The 22,504-nt window shown below is 37.8% G+C and overlaps 1 protein-coding gene across 3 annotated transcripts in view; it reads left to right on the top strand.

Annotated features, from left to right (window-relative positions):
- The window catches only part of MTDH (metadherin), a 36,821-nt gene extending 14,949 nt beyond the window's left edge, over positions 1 to 21,872 (top strand). Inside the window, exons 6-13 of one of the 3 annotated variants that reach the window (XM_061448049.1) lie at positions 103 to 354; positions 2,449 to 2,535; positions 5,483 to 5,581; positions 7,874 to 7,998; positions 8,538 to 8,657; positions 11,456 to 11,575; positions 17,169 to 17,325; positions 18,980 to 21,872. In XM_061448049.1, the coding sequence (XP_061304033.1) occupies positions 103 to 354; positions 2,449 to 2,535; positions 5,483 to 5,581; positions 7,874 to 7,998; positions 8,538 to 8,657; positions 11,456 to 11,575; positions 17,169 to 17,325; positions 18,980 to 19,050 (1,031 nt within the window). In that variant the 3' untranslated portion in view covers positions 19,051 to 21,872. The remainder of the gene's footprint in view (positions 1 to 102; positions 355 to 2,448; positions 2,536 to 5,482; positions 5,582 to 7,873; positions 7,999 to 8,537; positions 8,658 to 11,455; positions 11,576 to 17,168; positions 17,326 to 18,979) is intronic. The other 2 variants (XM_061448050.1, XM_061448051.1) reach the window with 2 other exon arrangements.
- Positions 21,873 to 22,504: the final 632 nt, after the last annotated feature.

Below are 22,504 nucleotides of genomic sequence, written 5' to 3'. Positions count from 1 at the left end.
ACTTTTTTTTTAAATTTTTAAGTGTATATGCATATAAGTCATGTTTTCATTCTTCATCCAGTTCTTATTTTATATAATGCTTTCATTATGCCTGTATTTAAGTTTCTCCAGGATTGAGTGAAAGCCATACAGTAAATGGAGGAAGCTGGAATGAGAAGTCTGTAAAAATCTCCTCACAGATTGGTGTAGGGGAGGAGAAATGGACATCTGTTTCTTCAACTGGAGCTGGGAAAAGGAAGACTGAGACATTGGCTTGGGGCCAGGACACTGGAGATGCTAATGGAAATGGAAAGGATTGGGGTGTAACCCTGGTGGGCAGGCCCTGGAAAGAACGTTCTTTGTTCACACCTATTGGTAAGCTATTCCAAAGAAAATGTTTTTCACTTAAACATTTTTAGATAAGTATATTTTTTTAGTAGTGAATCTCTTAAAATAGTTTAATGTTTATATATTGTAGAAGTATCATGGAGTGGTTTTGTGAACTAAGCAGCTTTTTGTTTACTGTTAGTTCTAATGGCTTAATATCTTTACAGTATAACTGTAAAATAAATAACTAAAATAAAATTATTTCTGAGAAGGAATCAGACTTTTTATACCCCTTTACTAAAATTCTGAAAGCGATTACTAAGTAATTTTGAAGTGTAACTTTCTTCTTTAATTAAAGCCTTAAAACCCAGGTTATAAGTCTGTTCTGTTGATCCAACATGGTCAAATCAACTGTGTGTGTTTCTGGTGGGTGTTTATTTAGGCTCCAGTCACAGATTGTTCAGCTCTCCTGATATCTAATGTTACATTGTTTTTCTCATTAGAAATTGTTTTCAGTGTTCTCTGGTACAATTTTTTGCCTTCATAACTTGTACTGTCCATAATAATAATGAAAGGAGAAGTCTTTGTTTTTCTTTGGGCAGCAGTCCTGAACGTAATAGTAGATGCTGCAGTATGGTCCCTCCCACTGTTCAGTGTAAGTGATCCTAGTGTCTTATGGAAAGCACAGTTTCTCTGTAGTCAGCAGTGTTGCTTTAATCTAGACCTCTCTTATTTGTCTCGCATATCTTGAAATGGGTTTCCAGAGACTGAACTGCTGGAAGTAGATGTGAACTGTTGCCAAGTAGAGGGAAAGGGCTTTATTCATATTCCAGTTAGCTGTATTCTGCTGTATATTCTAATAAGGTAGTTCTTGGTGACTTTGACAAGCCCGTTGTTGATTTTGTTACCAAGAATACATTGTGCCTGACCACGCAGACTTGCTTCTGGTAAAATGGAGAGTTTTGTGAGTGAGGGGAGAGCAGTGGATGTCTTGTATGATGACTTCAGTAATGCTTTCAACTCTGTCTCTCACAATATTGTTGTATCCAAGTTAGGATGGTCAAAAAACTGGCTCAAAGGAAGTTTTTGATGAGTTCTGTTCTACCTGGAGGCTGATAACAAGGGGGATATTGCAGGGATATGCAGGGCTGTCCTGTCTATGTCCATCCTTATAAATGACTTTGAGAAGACAGCAAAGTGTCATTCACATCAGATTCCCAGGTTACACCAGAATTGGAGGTGCAGGGGAGAGCAGTTGATGCCGTCCAGATCAGGGGTGCCATCCAGAGGGATCTAAACCAGGAGGAATGGGCCAACAGGAACTGAGGAGGGTCAACAAGGACAAATGTGAAGTGCTGCACCTGGGTAGGACTGTCTGGAGAGCAGCTCGATGTATAAGGGGTCGTGGTGGACACGAAGCTAGACATGAACCAGCCATAGGCCCTGGCAGCAAAGGACAGCAACAGTATTTTGGGCTGTATTAACAGGAGTCAGTAGCTTGGGGATAGCGATTGTCTAGTTCTTCAACCTCATCTGGAATAGTCTGCCCAGTTTTGAGCACCTGCCCCTCCAGTTAAATAAATCCAAGTTATTACTCTAACCCATTGTTACTTTTGACACATTAGTGCTACTGATTATTTCTGCTTATTTTTTACCTTGCACTTAACAGGCAGGTGTATCTTAATTTTTAAGCAGCATCTCCTATTTGTCAGAAGTTGTTCTGAGCTCAGTTGTGGTTTTTAACATATGTCCAGTTTGCTTCAAGCTAGGTTTCATCTACAGAGTTAATAAATATGCTTTTCAGTAACTTAAATTATTACAGTAATGGAAAGAATAGTTATAGTGTGGGGCTCAGAACACGATTTATCTTTCCTTTGTGAGAAATTTCTGTATGCAAAATGCTGTAGAGGGAAGATCTTAGAAAGCTTGAAAATTGTTTTAAGCTGAGCATTCATACAGTCACATCTCTCTCAGCACTGATTATCTGATGTAACAACCAAAATAATGCCCTCGGTTGTGTGAAATGTTAAAATGGCTGGAATGTCCACTTTGGTTCTGACCCTATTCACAGTTAAATAACTTTTTCAGCATTGCCAGCAGTGTCAAGTTTGTTTTGTTTTTGTTTTTTCCCTTCCCCCACAGCTGCTTGGAATGTGGATGCAAGGATTAATACCTCTGAACAGAATTCTACTTCTTTCTCTTCCTTTGGATTAACTCCTGGAGTTTCTGGTATGTATGCCATGCCCTTCCAAAGATTTTTTTTTTTTTTTTTAATTTCCACACACACGCACTTTCTTATACTCCACCAGGTGGAAATAGAATTTGCCAAGTGTTACTGATGTGCATCTTTCTCATTGTTATTCAAAAATCGTACTGGTAGCTGGAAACAGGTGGAAAACATGTTCTGTGGAAGTCCAGAAAGCTTTTTTGTTATGTTGAAATTACGCAGTAAAGTAACTGTTGTAAATTAATAATCAATAGGTAGATCAATAAGGAGGTGATATTTCGTACTTAGCCTTCCTGTTCGTGTGTTAAGTCTAAATAATGGGTATAAGAGATTGCTCAGTGTTGCTGTGTCTCAGTTTGGAGATCTCAAGATTGCTTTCTAAGACACTCTTACCCTGATCTTCTGGGAGATTTGTTATTTTATGGTTGGGTTTTTTCCCCTTCAAGAAACCTATTTTGAAAGTAATGCTTCAGTTTCATAGACAGGCTTTGAAGTCTTCAGTTTCTGTATGTCGGGTGGGAAAGCTGAGCTCTGGGGTTTTCTTATTTGCAGGGTGAAATTGCTACAGAGTGCAAACCTGGCTTTATAACAAATCTTGTGTGTTAAACTACTGACATAAATGCTGCAGTGAGTTATTATACGATAAAGGGATCATACGTCAGGTTTTTTGCTCTTGCTTATTCTAGTTAATCTAATGATCTTGGCGTGGACATTTTCTTCTAGTAAGTAGCTGGTCCAGTGCTGTTGCATTTAGTCTGTTTACTTGTATTGCACTTCACAGTTTTAACTGTGGAACTCAATATCAGTGTCCTGGCTCATGCGTGCTTCATTCTTTGGGCACATATGAGCCATGATAACAAAGAAGTTATAAATACATGCCAAGGTCCAAAGAACTTAATGAAATCTTACAGACGCTCTCTTAAAGAAAAAGATGAAACAGTGTTTTATAATAAAATAACATATCATAGAATAGTTAGGGTTGGAAAGGACCTTAAGATCATCTAGTTCCAATCCCCCTGCCATGGGCAGGGACACCTCACAGTAAACCATGTCACCCAAGGCTCTGTCCATCCTGGCCTTGAACACTGCCAGGGATGGAGCATTCACAACTTCCTTGGGCAACCTGTTCCAGTGCCTCACCACCCTCACAGTAAAGAACTTCCTCTATATATCCACTCTGAACTTCCCCTGTTTAAGGTTTATCCCATTAGCCCTTGTCCTATCACTACAGTCTCTAATGAAGAGTCCCTCTCCAGCATCCCTATAGGCCCCCTTCAGATACTGGAAGGCTGCTATGAGGTCTCCACGCAGCCTTCTCTTCTCCAGGCTGAACAGCCCCAACTTTCTCAGCCTATCTTCATATAGGAGGTGCTCCAGCTCCCTGATCATCCTCGTGGCCCTCCTCTGGGCTTGTTCCAACAGCTCCATGTCCTTTTTATGTTGAGGACACCAGAACTGTACACAATACTCCCAAGTGAGGTCTCACAAGAGCAGAGTAGAGGGGCAGGATCTCCTCCCTACCTGCAAAGGGAGCCACTTGAATTCACCTTCGGTCTTGAGGCTAAAACTTAAGAAAGTGTAGTTAATAAAGTGGGACAAGGCTGAGCTGAGTTTCATCTGCAATATTACCATTTGACTTTAATTGAAAGAGAAGTGTGAAAGCAGTGAAATATATTCAGCATCTTTGGTGCCCCTTAGCCAACAATGTTGTAATGCAAAGTGACCACATGAATAAATATTTACTACTTACTTGTGGCTGGCTAGCAAAAAAAATGAGAACATGTCGAGGCTCATGTCATCTGAGGTATATTTTCATAGAATCATAGAATAGTTAGGGTTGGAAAGGACTTTTAGATCATCTAGTTCCAGCACCCCTGCCGTGGGCAGGGACACCTCACGCTAAACCATCTCGCCCAAGGCTTCGTCCAACCTGGAGCATTCACAACCTCCCTTGGCAACCCATTCCAGTGCCTCAACACCCTAACAGGAAAGAATTTCCTCCTTATATCCAATCTGACCTTCCCCTGTTTAAGTTTTAACCCATTACCCCTTGTCCTGTCACTGCAGTCCCTAATGAAGAGTCCATCCCTGGTTGACCTTAAGATCACTTAGCTCCAATCCCCCTGCCGTGGGCAGGGACACCCCACACTAAACCATGCCACCCAAGGTTTTGTCCAAATTGGCCTTGAACACCGCCAGGGATATTTTGCAGAGGTGGTTTATAAAATAAAGACCCAGGTAGTTATTGCCCTATTTAAACTTCACTTCCAAAGTAAGTCGCAAAGTAAGAAAATGACTTTTTTTTTTCTTTTCAGTCTCACAAGTAATGTTTTTTGGTTTATTTTTTTATTTTAATAACATTGTTTCTATTTGGGAATGTTTCTTGGTTTTTTTTTTTTTCCTCAAAATAATGGTGTTAGATGTCTTTAAATCTTTCTGTTATCATGGCTTTTATTGGCCTTAGTGTTATTTGTCATGCTGCTTTTATGTTCCTGAAAACCTGTATCTGAAATGACAATTGGATTCTTAGTAATGAATAATTTAATTGCTATATCTGCAATGTAATTACTGGGGTTTCTTTCTAGTACTGTTCATTTAAGCTCCCTGTAAGTGTTCTTACTGATACGGGGTAGTAATATTTCATTGTATTTTTTTCAGTTTGAGGAGACTGCTGAAAGCCTTATAGACTGTTATTATTCACCCTTACCTCTTTTTTTTCCATATTCTTCTCAGGACTTAATTTTGTCTTCCTTCTTCAGTTTCCTTGTTTTCTGAATATATCTTAATTTTCAAAAGCTTTGTAGTTTTCCTGTCCTGTGCTGTTCATAGAAGCAGATTTTTTTTCTTTGAGCCTTCTGTCTTCTTTTCCTACTTTGATTGGATTTTTTGTCCAAGAAAACTCGGGGAGCTTGTTAACATACAAGTACAATTTTATTTATTCCTTTTCAGGATCCAACAGCGAGTCAGTTTCTCAGGCTGGTACTTCTGATTTCCAGTGGGATTTAAGTCATGCTCAAGCTCCTGTTGATGACGAATGGTCTGGGTTAAGTATGTTCCTCTAAAATGTTAATTAAGAAAATTTTGTTAATTACCATTACTTTGAAGTGTAGTTTCTTATATTAGTTACTTGTATTTAGCCAGTTGTGAGCATCTGAAGAGAAACCTGGAATGCTTTACTGCTTTAAAGCTAATCGACTGTTTGAAGAAGCAGGAAGAAGTGTTTTGATGAATGATAACAGAAAATGGTTAATTTTTAGGAAAAATATTTAGGTATTGAAATGCAGAAGTGAAAGAGAGCTCATGCATTTTAATGTGCTTCTGGCTTTTGCTAGAAAATCTTAGTAATCACTTAAAGCAGTCTTACTGCAAATGATAAGGAAAATTTACTGCAAGTCTGCAAAAGACATATTTAGCAGATTGTATTTGAGTCACACATTTTGCTTTTACATGCTTGTACCTTACTGAAAACTTATGTGACATAAGACTCTTGTAATTGATCGAACTTACTTTCTTATTTAGCAAAAGTTAGGAAGCTATTATATGTATGGAAAGCATATGCAGGTTAGAAATCACTAAAATTACTTGGGAATTGTAGCAAATCAGTGTTTACTCTCCCTTTCCCCCTCCCTGCCAATTTTAAAATATTCCTGTAGTTCTTACCACAGTCTCTCCATAAATTGGGCTGTAGTGTCATAAAGTTATAGCCATTCCTAAGTATTTGTTAAGGAAACATTACACGTGGAGAAAGCTTTTAGCCTTAAATTCACTTTTTGTTCTGCTTTGTAATTGACAGCTTCTTTTCAGTCAGATCTAAGAGTGTTCGAGAGAAACTATTTAGTGCCTCTCATTAGGTCATTGACCTGAAAAATTGTTCAAGAAGTTGGCCAGAAAAGCCACCTTGCATGTTACCTTCTCGGAGAACAGCTTCTTGTTTAATGACTGCAGAAGTGGAATGGGTTGATGCAGTCCTTAACTGCACAAGTTTTGGCATGCCTGCTCAGATACCAGAACACTTTGAAACTTCTCTTTTGTCTTTTATCCTGCTTAAGGATAAGGGAAGCATATTTCAGTTAATAATTTGAAAGCAGTCAGTTTTGCATATTATCAAAAGCATAATTCATTCACATTTCTGAACATAGAGTGTTTATGGCTATAGCTTCTGTTAATACAGTAATTTGGTCATAGGTGTCAGTTAATTAAGTGTACATGAATAGAAATAGGGAAATAATGGATGTTTAGGCCGATGTAATGCACAGATTAACACCTTGTTGCACTAGCTGGTTCAGACAAGGAAATTATGTACAAACACTACTAATTTTATTAGTTTTTTTTTTTTTATAAGCAAGTAGTGAAAGAGCAGTAGCTGTGAAGTGTTATGTTGGGCAGTAATTGGCTTCTTTCAAATCGGTGAATTTTAGTGTCCAAAGTGTAATTGAAGTAATATTTTTATATGAAAGCAAGAGGTGAAAAAGGCTAATAAGTAATCTTAAGGTCTCTTAATGTATTTTTTGTTTCATAATGCTTGCCAATAGATTTAATTGGTTTTATTACTGCTTTTCATTTCGACTTAGTTTTCACATGTTTAATCTGAATCCTACTGTAGTTGGCAGACCAGGTTTGCTGCTTCTCCTTCAATCTGGCATAGACTGAGGCTGAGAAATATTAGTGATGTTAATGTGAAATGGTGTTCTGTTTTTAAAAGTGGCTTGTACTTTCTACTAAACAGAGTCTAAGGCTTAGTTTTTCCCTTCAGATATTTTTTTTTACGTAGATGACACTTTAGATCTGTCATTCCTGTGTGACAACATAGATATGTGCCATCATAAATGAATGACAGCAGAATGAAAGGGGGACTTAAATGTTTTAGTTGGAGAATAAAGGTTATTAAAAATGGAAAGTGTTACCGAGTCAAAAGTCATCTTGTAAGCTTTCCATTTCCAGATATGACTTGTAAAGAATTCTTACGAAGGTAAGATTGATCAGTGTTATAGCTCACCTTAATTTTTTCACAAACTAGGAACGTTTAAGAGAACAACCCTTAAATTTGTCGCTCTTCACATAGTCTAGAAAAATATCTCAAAGCGATTGCATCTAGCTAGCTGCTGCTGTTTGTAATAGGATAGCTCTGTAAAGTAACTGTTATACTCATTACTTACAAAAGTCTTCCACCTGTCATTGAAATCTAGTATTTTTCCCTCATAAATACAGGAAATTAATCTTTATACCTTGATACCAAGAAATTATTTTATGCATAGATTCTCTTTTTTTCATTTTTAAACTATCAAATAGCACCTGCTAAAGTAAGGAGACATTCCTAAAAAATCTTTATAATCTTTGTAGATGGACTTTCTTCAGCTGATCCCAGTTCTGATTGGAATGCACCTGCAGAAGAGTGGGGAAACTGGGTAGATGAAGAGAAAGTTGCTTCTGTTCCTCAAACTGAAGAGATCCCTGATGTTCAGAAGGTAAAAGGTGATATTTTCTCCTTAGCTCCAAGTGTTTGACCTCACCACTGCCATTTCTTAGTAATTTAATGGTGGTGATAAAGGTAATCTCTCATCTCTTTTACACTGATAAGAGCATCACAGTTCTGTTAATACGTACACAGAGAAGGAAAATGCTGAATGTTGTTATTCAGAAAATAGCCACTTAGCTCCCTATCATGTCTTACAGTCTCACCATATTAAAAGGATTACCTTATCATTGTAGACTAAGAGAGGGTTTAGATTTCTTTTCATAAATTCTTCATAACAGTATTTAACTCTCTGTATGAAAAACAGCTTTTCCATGCCACCAGTGCATGATGTTCTGTTCCTTTTTCATTCTCGGCTCCTGTACCTCTATTACCAGGTAGCATGTTTTCCTAAAATTAACTGAACAGATAAGATGGTATGCATTTATACTTTCATATGCAATTAAATTCCTTAGAGCTAATTTGTTTAGTCTATAAAAGGCATGTTTCATTGCCAGTTTAAAGGCTAATACTTTATATTCCCATATGAAGGCTTCAGATAATGAAAGAGAAAAAGCAGAGCCTGTTCTTCAGAGTTCTACAAGTGGCAAATCCAAGAAAAAGAAGAAGAAAAAGAAGAAGCAGGGTGAAGAAACTAACTCTCCTGCACAGGTAAATGGAATGAAATCTCGATAGTCTGAAATGCAATTGTGAGAAATTCATAAAATCACATTATTTTTGTATATTAGTGACTAAAGCAAAAATTATTTGGGGGAAATTAATTTCATTATGGTATTGGATTGTCTACTGTTGTTTCTTAAGATTTAATCCTTCTCTTGCTAGTATTTCCTTCAATTATCCCACATTTGATTCGTTAATTCGACATAGTTTTGCTGGATTTTGGGGAAAGTAGTTGGGATTCTGTACTGTAGGGTTACTTCCAGGAGGAACTTTCTCTGCATGGGAAACCTTCTTCTCATGTCCTTTGTCCAGCTGCCTTGGTGGATATAGCTAGCTAGGAGAACGAAGGAAATTTAAGTATTCTCTTAGGCTACCTTAAAGTACAGTTCTGGGAGAATATAGTGGTTTTCTGAAGTACTGTTGGAGCTTGATTTATACGAAATGGCAAGTATCAGTGCCGCAGGCTCAGTAGATGAAGCTGCTCTGTGAGTCAGATTTGAATTGGATAGTATTTGCAGACTGAGGATGGTTGGAGTTTTGTGTTACTTAAATAGCTTTTTAAGAATTATGTTGAAACAGATTTGTAAAAATAGGAAAAGCAGTTTGCACTTCATTCACTTGGCAATTGACTCATATTTGAATAGACAAAAACCAAGTACTTTCCTAGTAGGAAAAAGCTTTTAATAGCCCATGCTCAGAATACAGTCTGCTTCTGCTTGTAGTGACAGTCATTCATAATTTACATTATTTACAAAATATTAAATGTTCTGTTGAATCTATGTGAATTGGAGAGAGGCAGAAAGCGTAACTTCAGCTGTTCTCACTTTGAATTTGCTTTTTATGATTATCATGTTTTCAGTCTGAGATTTTTAATAAAACAGTTTTAAAAGACTAAATTCCTATTACACTCTTTTTAACTCTTTAGAACTTTTAAAGTTGTGTGGAGGTGGGTGCTGCTGTCAATTCAGAGTGAGATTTTTTTAAGCAGATTGAAACTGAGGGTACTAGGACTGCAGCTTTTTTTGTAATTGAAATCTGTCACATTCTAGTATTAGTCAAGATCAATAGGTTAGGATTATTTGTTATTTGTTATATTGTTAAGGTATTTGTGGATGTCTTGCATGGATGCTAAGGTCAGTGAGTGCATTCTGAAGTATTTTTTTTCTCCATTGCTTGTGAGGTGCTTTTTAGGTTGTATATGTCAAACGGAATCCTACTGTCCATATTAACATAAGCAGATTCATTTATTCTATCCATTGGTTTCTAATCATTCTGATTTTGTTGCTTTTTCCTTTAATCCATCAGTCTATGAGATCATCAGTTGAAATAAGAGAATTTCTCTGTATTAAATTTTTATGAAAGATTGGTTTTGGTTACTTGACAGGAGCAGACAGAACTGCTACTATTGCATACATTATCCTTGTTATAGTAGTTCAGTAATTTAACTTGCCACTTCTACTTCAGACTCACGTAAAACCTATATATTTATCCTCTGAAAATGGAGCATGTTCATTTAAACAGCATTGTCTATCTCACTGACACTGTTCACACTGACATTTGTTGAGTTCAGTGTTGGTAAAGGCAGTGGAAGCTACCTTCAGAGCTAGGTATAACGCAATATATATTCTTTCCTGTCAAGAATCAACAGACTGTGACTGCATTTTCACAAGGTTCCAGGGGAAGTAAGTGAAGGAACAAAGTTTCAGGGCTACTTCCAGCTTGAAACTGCAGATGTGTTCTATTTACTGTTTACCACCACAGGATTCTTCTGATGCTATAAACAAATACAACTATTTGCTCATCATCTGAAATGAAAACTTTTCACTATTAAGAGTGTTTAAGGGGTAAAGGTTGAAACTCTTGGATACTTTGGGTAATTCGAGTTTCTGTATCAAGATAATTTATTTTAAAGGCATCATGGCAAACTAAATAGGGTTGCAAGAATCTTAAAGCTTAATATGTAAAAAATGTACAGTTTAATATGCAGAGCTTGCATCCACGTATAAGAAAGCACAGAATTGGGAGCAGTCAAGTCTCATCACGATACTTTTGCAAAGTTTTTGGCATAACTTCCATTTAATTTTGCATCTTACAATTTCACAGGAGTGTGAAATGCAGTTAATTCACAGATTGGGATTTTTGCTAGTAAATTGCGTGAAGGGTATTGCTCTTGGGATATCACTGCATCCTATGGGTATTTTTGTAATGTGTTGTTCTATAAATTTTGAGTGTTAGCATGAGCTAATATTAGCCCACTACTTAAAATTTTTATAGATAGATTTTCTTAGTTACAGAAGCTGATTATGGCAACAGAACTGATGTGCAAGGAAGAAGAGTTAGAACTTAAGAAGAGAAGGCTCCAGGGAGACCTTGGAGGAGCCCTCCAGTACCTAAAGGGGACCTACAAGAAAGCTGAAGAGGGACTTTCTACAAGGACACGTAGAGATAGGACAAAGGGGTAGTGGTTTTAAAATGAAAGAGGGGAGATTCAGATTAGATACTTGGAAGAAATTCTTCACTGTGAGGGTGGTGAAACACTGGTACAGGTTGCCCAGAGAAGCTGTGGATGCCCCATCCCTGGCAGCGTTCAAGGCCACTGGGGCTTTGGATGGGGATGGATTGGATGGGGCTTTGAACAACCTGGTCTAGTGGAAGGTGTCTGTACTCATGGCAGGGGGGTGGAACTAGATGATCCTAAAGGTCCCTTCCAACTCAAATCATTTTGTGCTTCTATGAAATTTACTGTAAACACAGGCTCTTCCCCCCCCTCTCCCATCCCACTTTTGTAGGACCCTGAAGAACTGGATAGAGAAGCTGGAGAGGAATTTCAGGAGGATACCTCAAAAGTTCAACCACAGAAGGAAATAGCTTTTTCTCTGAAGACCATAAGTACTAGTGAACCAGCTAAGGTAGGGATACAGAATTGGATTTATGTTACAATTTCTGATTTGGAAATGCTCAAAGTCCATTGAAACATTAATTTGTGTATGTAGAGTTACAGTAAGAATACTGTTTCAGGCTGTATGTTTATGAATATAGAGGGGATTGAGAGGTTGGATTTTAGCTATAGGTCAGTTACAAATTTTAGAAAGGATGTCTGCTTTGAAGAGGAGTATCTTCTGAATTAGTAGTCATTTTTGTGACTGTCAAATTACTTTCTTGTTTGAAAATTCAAGCAATCTGGAAACCTAAGAACTAATAGGTCAAAGTGCAAGACTTAAGTGTATTTTATTGTTTCATTGCAACAGAATGAAGTGTTACTAACTTAGTATATTCTGAAATAAGTGCAGTCTAAATTTGATTTTTAATGGCTATGCTGAGATTAATAAATGTGTAAGAAAAGTTTCATCTGAATCAAAGCATAAACTGTTTGCTTCAGCTCACAATTTAAACAGATATTCTAGACAATAGAAGTTCTCTTTAATCTCTCTCCAACAAGCAGCTTTTAGATACCGTCATCCTACAAGCATCACATTATAGGAAGAAGTATCATTTAATTTTTCTAGTGATACTGGATTTGTGTTCCATAAAGAGAGAACAATACCAGTGTGACAGCAGTTTACTACCACAGAATATCTGTCAGAATATAGAGGTTTACTTTTTCATTGCTAAGCGTTTGCTTTGTAACAGTAATAAGGTCTTCAGATTCTAATGAAAACATTAGAACAGGATCTTTTATGAGAGACTTCAGGTTACCAAAGGAAACTACAGGAAGTGTTCATGGAGAACATGTGCCTTGAAAAGCACATTCAGTTGTACTTTTAGGTTATTCTAAATATCTACTTCTACATTGAAGTACAGCCTTTACTGTAATTGTGTTTAGGTCCAACCCGTATTCAAGGTTAGCAACAGCTGCCTCTTTTCTCTGACTAATGCAGAGGTGGGTTTTGTGGCTTTTTGAAGCTGTATCTGAAAAAACACCTATATGTGGAAATGGCCTTCTTCCTGGCCATGTGTGGGTTTTTTAAAACTTCAAATACACTGTTTTGTGTTGGAGGCCATATCTGAAAATGCATAGTCAGAAATCTCATATTTAAATTGTGATTTGAAGGTGGTTTCTTTGACATCTAGAAAGAGGTGTACTGGTGCATCCCAGAAGGCTAGCTGTTGCTTGTTTAGAAATGTAAATTGATTTAAGAAATATTCTTCAGCCACATGTAATGATTCCTTTTATCTGCAGTTTGATATTTTACTTTTTCTCACAAGGTGTCACTACTGCCAAAATACCAGTCAAGTTTTAGTACACTTTGCTCAGTTGTTTAGTGTTCAGAACCATTCCTAGTTAATTTGCTGGCATCAGCTTTGATGTAGAGCTGCTCTGTGCGCTACTTTTTGGAAGCTTGATTGCTTCTGTTACCCTTGAGTCTTAAATTCTGTTTGCATGTGTGCCTCTGTATAGCTGTGTTAGTAGCAATTTTGTGAAACAAGAAATTACCTGTGTGAAATTACTTGGTGTAGGGGCAAAGGACACATAAAATTTTTATTATCAACATTCTCTGGAACTTAGTTGGACTTGATAAAGGACAAATTGTGCGTTGTTGTATCTGGCAAGGCAGATGATCTGTCAGTCTTTATAAAGTATCTTTGCCAATAGATTGGGCTTCGTTGTAATTTCACACATGCAAAGATGCTTTCTGATATTGTTCAACTTGGCTGTTCCAGAAAGTTTTGGAAACTTTAGAAACTTTAGAAACATCTGTGACTGATGTGTGAAATGGGTGACTTATGTTTCCAAGGCAGATAATCTAGTCTTGAGCAAGTGCTCCAAAACTTGAGAACTAAATATGAGGAAAAAATAATTGAATGCAAATAAGTTGTAAACCAAAATATAAAGACCAGCAACAGCTGAATGTTGAACGCTTTTGGTGGTTTATCTGGCAGTTATATCATTCACATATATTGGACTGTGTGGCAACCTTTGCATTTTATCAGCAGGCCCAGGTTTTAAATTAAGAGATATCTTTGAAAGTCCTTTATTTCTGACAATTTCACAAGTCACTACTTCATTAATAAATTATAGAATTATAACTTTATATTCTCAAAAGGTCCCTTCCAGCCCAGACCATTCTCCGATTCTGTAAAAAAGGCTTTATTCGTCGTCTAAGTTTTCCTTTCTAAAATGCTTTGTTAGCACAAAATATCCTAGCAAAGAGTAGAACTCAGTTCTTAATGTTTGGTACCACAATCCACTTCCCTCCTCCAAAGTTCACACAGAAGTATGGTATTTGGGAAAATGTCCACATAATGCTGTAGATACCTGTATTGTTACATTTGCAGTAATACTGCATGCTTCAGTATTCAAGCTGCAACATGTTTGTTAGTCAGCAGTATGTCATTAAATCTTAAGTTTCTTTACTTGCAGTTGGAGAGTGACTCTGTCCTAATGAAACTATGGTGCCAGTGACCTGAACCAATTATCTTGCAGAACTAGGAGCTTTAAGAACTCCTCCTGTTCTACACACCACATCCATTTTGTTAGAGTTCATGTTAACAGGAAGGGGTTCTATGATAACAGGAAGGGATTCTATAGGTGCATTGTGAATAGAAGACAGATTAGGGACAATGTGGGCCCTCTCCAGAAGCTATCAGAAGAGTTGGCTACCCTGGATTCGGAGAAGGCTGAGGTTCTCAACGACTTCTTTGCCTCGGTCTTCACTGGCAAATGCTCTGACCACACCACCCAAGTCTTGGAAGGCAGATGCAGGGACTGTGAGAATGAAGACCTTGGGCCCACTGTAGGAGAGGATCTGGTTCAAGACCATATTAAGAACCTGAACGTGCACAAGTCCATGGGACCTGATGAGATCCATTCACGGGTCCTGAAGGAGCTGGTGAATGAAGATGCTAAGCCTCTGGCCATCGTATCTGAAAAATCATGGCAGTCAGGTGAAGTTGTCGACGACTGAAAAAAGGGAAATACAACCCCCATTTTCAGGAAGGGGAAAATGGATGACCCAGGGAATTACAGACCAGTCAGTCTCACCTCTGCCTGGCAAAATCTTGGGGCAGATTCTCCTAGAAGGCGTGTTGAGTCACAAGAAAAAAAAAAACAAAGTGCTTGGTGACAGCAAGGGGAAAACCTGCCTGACCAATTTGGTGGCCGCCTATGATGGGGCTGCAGAACTGATGGACAGGGGTAGAGCAGTTCATGTCATCTACCTGGACTCGTGTAAAGCGTTCAACACTGTCCCACACAACATCCTTGTCTCTAAATTGGAGAGACATCAATTTGATGGATGGACCACTCGGTGGATAAAGAACTGGCTGGATGGCCGCACACAAAGAGTTGTGGTCAATGGCTCAATGTTCGGCTGGAGACCAGTAATGAGTGGTGTCCCTCAGGGATCGGTGTTGGGACCGGTCTTGTTCAACATCTTTGTTGGTGACGTGGACAGTGGGATTGAGTGCGCCCTCAGCAAGTTTGCCGATGACACCAAGCTGTGTGGTTCGGTTGATACGCTGGAGGGAAGGAATGCCATCCAGAGGAACCTTGACATGCTTGTGAGGTGGGCTGATGCCAACCTTATGAAGTTTAACCATGCCAAGTGCAAGGTCCTACACCTGGGTCGGAGCAATCCCAGGCACAGCTACAGGTTGGGCAGAGAAGAGATTCAGAGCAGCCCTGTGGAGAAGGACTTGGGGGTGTTGATCGATCAGAAAATGAACATGAGCCGGCTTCAGTGTGCGCTCGCAGCCCAGAAACCCAACCGTATCCTGGTCTGCATCAAAAGGAGTATGACCAGCAGGTCAAAGGAGGTGATCCTGCCCCTCTGCTCTGCTCTCGTGAGACCTCACCTGGAGTATTGTGTGCAGTTCTGGTGTCCTCAACATAAAAAGGACATGGAACTGTTGGAACAAGTCCAGGGGGCCACGAGGATGATCAGGGGACTGGAGCACCTCCCATATGAAGATAGGCTGAGAAGGTTGGGGCTGTTCAGCATGGAGAAGAGAAGGCTTCTTGGAGACCTCATAGCAGCCTTCCAGTATCTGAAGGGGGCCTGTAGGGATGCTGGGGAGGGACTTTTCATTAGGCACTGTAGTTGATAGGACAAGGGGTAATGGGTTAAACAGGGGAAGGTTAGATTGGATATAAGGAGGAAATTCTTTCCTGTTAGGGTGGTGAGGCACTGAAGTGGGTTGCCTAAGAAAATTGTGAATGCTCCATCCCTGGCAGTGTTCAAGGCCAGGTTGGACGAAGCCTTGGGTGAGATGGTTTAGTGTGAGATGTCCCTGCCCATGGCAGGGGGGTTGGAACTAGATGATCTCAAGGTCCTTTCCAGCCCTACTAACTGTTCTATGATTCTGTTCTATGTGTAGCTGATGATTGCTGGTTGATTAGACATTAGAATTGGCTAAGCTTAGAAATCCTGCAGGATAGGAGTTGATTTTTACCAGCATGGTTGATCCTAAAAAAATTGATTACCGTATTTTCAGTAGATTAAAAGAAATACTGCAATTATCGTTATTAAAAAACATTTTTGGCTGATGTATGTCAAACTCCTGTACTCATGGAAGGTTAGAGAGATACCCTCCAGATTCCTGTGTGGTTTTAATAAAAGATTTTTGCTCTTTTTTTTCTGGTTTTGCTATATTTTTGAAATGTTTACTGCAAGGGAAACAGTACTAACTGGTGACTACAGTGTAGGATCTGTGTAGAGCCACATCCAGGGCTAGGTGTAGGCTTCACTGTTTTGATAGTTCCAGGTTCTGGCTGTTGCGGCACAGCTATAGCCATGACTTCTTAGTAACACTGTCAGGTTTGGGGTTTATCGCTTGACTGAGGCACTGTTTTCTAGTATTTGAAGGCTTCTAATATTTGAAACCTTTTTGTCAGTAGGTTACCTGCAGTGGAATCGTACGTTTATGTTCTGATTTTACTATTGGAATGTCAAAATGTTTTTTTTAAATTCTGATTTCTGGTTTACTGTACTTCAGTGCCATTAAGTGCCACAGAGTGAGCTACTGTTACATCTTGCCTCTGTTGTGGGAACGTTCAAAATAGGTTGACCAGATAATTGGAAAATACAAGTATCTTTTGGCAATTACTCCTCCAGTAGTTTCCACTGAAATACTTTTTTACTGCTCTTGCAAATATCTGGTATTCTAATATCAGCATACAGAGGGTTTTGAGCAGCGGATAGGAATGACTTTCTAAATGTTATGTTTAGAAAGCAAATGCTTTCTAAATATTACAAAATTTTGGGTTTGTATTGTCTATTTAGGCATACACAGTTTGCCTATTTGCCTTGCAACCCAGTGTGTAAGCTTCACTGTCTTGCATCTCTCCTGAGTATAAGTTCTAGAGTCTTTTTGACACTAGATGGCAGTCATAGTCTTGTGGCCTTGAGCTCAAGTTGTGAAGTATCTTAATATTGGTTTAATTTTTCAGTGCCATCTTTCCAGCAGCTACTAAGTATACTGCCAGAATAACACTGTATAAGAATGTTTTACTGCTGTATGACATAGTAAACCTTTGTCAACTTCTTTCTGCATTTCAAATAGCCTGAGGAGGCTCCTTCGCTTGCTGTTTCTACTGAGCCATCCATAATTGTATCAGAGAGCGAGTCTGACAAGATCGCTTCCCAAGTGCCACAGATGCTGCCAGAGACAGATGTTTCTAGTCCCAATATTAAGCAAAACAGTGTGCCTCCTCCACAGAGTAAGTATCTCTCGGTACAATTCATTCTTTTTAATGCAGCATGTACTTTTTGTCCCCACAGAGCATATATAGTAGGAATGCTTTGCACTGAGGTCTGGGGCTAGAGGGCCATATCAGGTACTTTTGTGCTTACGTGCTTTATGTGCTTCATTTATGTATCTTTCCGTATTTTAGCTTTTCTTGAAATAATTTGACAAATGTGTTTTCACTGGCTTCATATGCTTGAGTGACTGAAAATGTCTGTTGGCCTTGTCTGGTCCTTAACAGACATTTGGACTTACTCTTTGCCATCAGGACTGGGACTCCATGCAGTGATTAAGTAGTTCTGCCAGCGCTGTTTCTAAAGGCCTGCTTGCGAGTCTTCAGTGAAACAGATGGGTACTAACATAGCAGTTGACAGGATGTTTAGCTACCAAAATTTGGAAAACTTGGAAAAATACAAGCAGTTCAATATTCAACCTACTGGGTGTTTTTTTTAATTGTTTTTTTTTGGGTTTTTTTTTTTTTTTTTTGCTTCTCAGCTTATTAACATCTTTTTCCATATGCTTCCATGTCATAATCATGGAGGGAAACAGTTGCTGGTATGAGAGTAGAAAGATACTGGGTGATGCAGTTGTTTGTTGTAGCTTAACAGCACATACTTCAGATTGAACTACTGCAGGTAGATTGCTTTTTAAAAATATGTTGTGTCCAAAGATGTCAAACACATCCTGGTGTACTTAGCAAAAGGGCTTGTACCAGAGTACGTACCCCACAAGACAGAAAAATTAGGAAGGCAGGCAGGATGCGGAAAGTGTTGCTTAAAGGTAAAAGTCTTTGAATTAGACTTTTCAGTGAGGTTAATAAATACTGACATTTTGTAAGAACTTCCTGGCTAAGTGTTGAAGTACTGAATCAGTTTTTAATGACTGCAGAAGAAACTAGATGATTTTATAATATTAGTTTCATTCAACTGCACTAATTGGCTTCTTGGTTTTGAATATATTAAACAGAATCTTTCAAACCACGTGTTAACTTAAAACTTTTTGTTCTGGTTCTTAATATGAAGGCTTTTCTGATTGATTCATGCCTCGGCAATTGAAAAAACATCTTTTATGTTCAGCATATAAAATATTTTACCCCATTTATCACTTCTGGCAGACAGCATGTTTCAAGGCAGTCTATTTGAAAAAATAATATACGTCTTCTTGATTTGATTAAGGATTCCATGGAACAACATCCTCACGTAGTTCATTGTTCTTAAAAAACACTCTTTTGGAGTGTTACTTATTTAGTGGTTAAAACCAGCATAATCTGATAAAAGTAAACATTTAATGTCAACTGTGTACGTGTATGGTATTTCCAGTAAGCTGAAAAATAATGACTCTTATTGTCAATAATATTTACAAAATTAATTACCTTTGTATATCACTATATACTTGTGGCATAAAATAATAGGTTGAAATTAGCAAACATTGGTTTAGATGCGTTTCAAATTAGACTGTTTGGGAGAAACAGATGAGTATAACTCTCCTTCAAAAATCATGCTAGTTGATTGCTCTAAAGTACTTCATAAAATATATGGGGTGTACTATCCAGCATTTTTAAAGTCAGTTCTTTGTAAACTTTCTCAGACCTAACACTATAGTTATGTTGGTTTTTGGTTTTCTTTTAGCAAAGTCTGAAGAAAGCTGGGAATCCCCCAAACAAGTTAAAAAGAAGAAAAAAGCAAGAAGGGAAACGTGAACTTCCTGAGATGGACATGTGTTGCTGAATATTGTCATGAAGATTATGCTGTTTATGCAATAATTTGTGAACATGTACAGAATTTTATATAAATTTCAAACAATTTTTAAAAACAGAACTGCTGTGAACACAAACGTCTTTAAAAAGGAATCAAAGGAAAGTAACTCATATAGCAAACAGAACATGCTACATTTGAAAGACATGCTGAAGAGTCTGTTTTTCCAACTTTTGGAGAGAGATCTTGATTTAAACTGGTTTTACAACACAGTGCCCTGTTTACAACAGATTATACTCTCATCTACAACTGTGGAGAAAAGATTAATTTCAAGGAAGGGTATTCTGTAAAAATGTCTGTACAATAGGGGGTGTTTCTTGCCTCTCTTAGGAGTGATGCATTAGAAGCACAGAATGTCAACCATTTGAATTTGTTTCATGCCTAAATGAAAGTGCTTTGATTAAACATATAATCTGCCATATCTTTACAGTAAGTTGGTTAGCAAGTCTGCTAGCTATTGCAGCAGTCACAAGTGCAAATCATTAACCATTTGTACAGTCAGACCTTCATGGTTTATTATATGAAGTTAACACAATAAAACTGTTTTGGGTTAAAAGTTTGAGAATGTGATTTGAAACTTAAGTATGGTTCATGAAGTTATTTTTGATAATGTCTATTACCTTACTTGAATTATTGAAGATAACAGTATATTTTTAAGAACGCAGTAATGTGCATAAAATTGGGTTTCTCCTTCATTCCGTACAGTTCTTGGTTGAGTCAGACTCCCATCTAAAACTGTATTCTTTCAACTGGTAAACTCATGGAATCAATTGAAATCAGACGTTCCCTTCCCTCAACGCTTTTTGACTTGCCATACCCCGTTCTGTTCTGTCCTACCCAGTTCTGTTGTTCTCTATTACTAAAACTCTGAAGAAAGAAAAGTGATGGGTTTTCTTAATTATTTTTTTTTCACTTGCAAATTATTTGGTGTTTCAGAGCTCTGTTGGAGAACTGGAGTGGCTTCAGACAGCTTTAATTGACATTGTCAAGACCAGTTATCAGGAACACATTTTTTTTTTACTGCCTTAACCTGTAGTATGTAGAATGTGTCTAGACTTCTGGACAGGAGTTAGCGTTTTATATAAAAAAAATTAAAACTCGTGCAAGTATAGCAGTTATGAAATAAAGACCATTTCCCGCTTGAAACTGTTAATTAAAATGGTGTTTAAGATGTGTTGTCATTTTCAGGCACTGTGTAATTACATGGTATCAAACTGGCAGATGTGTTTGTGTCTGTAAGGTGCATGGTCAGCCATGTACACTGTAAATAGCCTATACAAAATGTGTTTGATAAGGATGGTAACCAACATCACCTGGTAAATGCAGTTAAAGAAGAGCCAAGATTTTTTTTCAGTGATTGGCTTCTGGTTTTGTGGCACAAACAGAATTGTTAGCAGCTGAAACACATGGTACTGATCAATGATTTTGTACTCTCACTGTATTTGACTGCAGTTCAGCAGTATTGCAAGGTGCAAATATTTAATGCAGCGAGCTGGTTTTAATTGTACTGAAAATGCACTTTGCTAATGGAGAGCTTTTCTACTAAATGGATACTAATGTGCACAGGAATTATCCCCTGTATATCAGAAACATAAGACACTCTACATTGATTTGTTAAAATAAATTGAGCATATTGACAGTATTGATTTATTCACTGGTAGGGAGTAATGCCTGAGACTGATACCTGTCAAGATTCATGTAAAATAAATTTAGAACTGAAGTACAGCTTTTCAAGGAGTATCTTAAGGCAAACACAAAAATAGGATATTACAAAATCATGCAGAGTCATTTGCATGTAAATAGTATTATAATTTTACTTGTCGTCTTCATAGTAAAGATGAAAAAGAATACCCTTCGAATTCAGGTTTGTAATGTATGTCTGAAATGTCTGTTTCCAATCTGTATGTTGTGCTATGAGCCTCTTTTGTAGAAAATACCAAGATTTTATGTAATGAGAGAGACTGCCCCCAGGGGCTTTCACTGCATAAAGTGTTTTTTGTCCTCTTGAAGATAAAGTTGGTGATATTTCTGGGTGAGTCAGCTTGAATAGTTTGTCATTCTGGAGAAAAAGAAACAAACTAGCCAACAGCATAGGAACTCTGCTAATTAACTGCTGCTATTAAGAAGGATCATATAAATACATAGCCTCCTTTCAAAATGTTGTTACCTATTTAGCAGCGCCTCTTACTCTTTTCTTAATGTGCAGTTTCAGTGTCTTAGAAAGCGAAACTTGCTTTATCTGACATTCATTAAAAGAGGTAGTAACTGTATAGCATATTGTCTATAAATAGAAGTTTGGTTATCTATGTACTGTCATGTTTCTATGACTCAAGCAGTGGTTAGTCTTAATGATACACTGAATCCAGACTTTGGTACTTGGATAGAAAGAGAACACCATTTAAAGAAACTTAATCTTTTTTTTTTTCTTTTTTTCTTTTTATTTGTTGTTGAATGCATGGAATGGTTTCATAAATCCAGTATGTTGGGCTCTGGAATTATTTGTATGCATAATTTAAACCTGTTGTGATGATGTGTAATTGGATAGTCATGGCATATTTTTATTTCTGTTGTGGGGAGGGAAAGGTGTACAGAATTCATATGTGTTTGTTACGAAGGTAACAACTGTGCATTGGTTTGGAGGGGGTTGAAAAATGTATTTCTGATGCCCTTTTAGAAGTCTAATGAAAAAAGTGCAAGAGAAAAGCACTACTTTAATATTTACTAAGAAAGAATGTACATATTAAAAACATTTCAAACTTTATAGAAATACTTCTGGTACTGTTGTGTTGTAACTGAATTGCATCTCTTTGGAAACTGCCTTATTAATAGTTCCTAGCCATGGGATTGTCCTGTGAGTAAGGCTTTTGAGAAATGCAGACCTCAGAATACATGGTATAGCAGACTTTCAGTTATTGTTAATCATAGTTTGACTTGAGTTGGTCACCAGTCAAGATTTCAGTTGTTAAAAATGCAAGTCTCTTGCAGCCACTTGTACCTGAGAGTCTCCTTCTGGTGACCACTGAGTGCCAACGAAGGACAGAGTTTCAGTTTTCTGGGCCAGTACTGAAAGATTTCTCCATTGTTCTGCTATAAATGAGGGGGAGGGAAGCACTACAAAGCTGAATTTCTTCTGAAGATACTACTAAAATTATCCTAATACTGTTAAAATGGCACATGAATTGATTCTTTAGGAACCAAGAGCTTCAGCTGAGTGACTTCAGGTGGGGAGAAGGACCAGAAAGGGCTGCCTGTTCTTAAAGTAGTGCAGTGTCACTATGGATTTTCTTCCCTGAAGGACTAACAGAACTGCTGTGAATTGGGATGGATGTTGGGAGCAAAGTGGAAGAGCATATATTTTTGTCTGATGGGTGGGAGTTATTGTTTCCTGTACTCTGTGTC

Source organism: Pezoporus flaviventris, unplaced genomic scaffold (genome assembly GCF_033815535.1).
Source record: "Pezoporus flaviventris isolate CSIRO_AGI_PZ_B2104156 unplaced genomic scaffold, CSIRO_AGI_Pfla_v1 ptg000007l, whole genome shotgun sequence".
In the NCBI taxonomy this organism is placed as follows: Eukaryota; Metazoa; Chordata; class Aves; order Psittaciformes; family Psittacidae; genus Pezoporus; species Pezoporus flaviventris.
The sequence above is the reverse complement of the archived record's forward strand: the minus strand, read 5'-3'. Positions and strand labels throughout refer to the sequence as shown.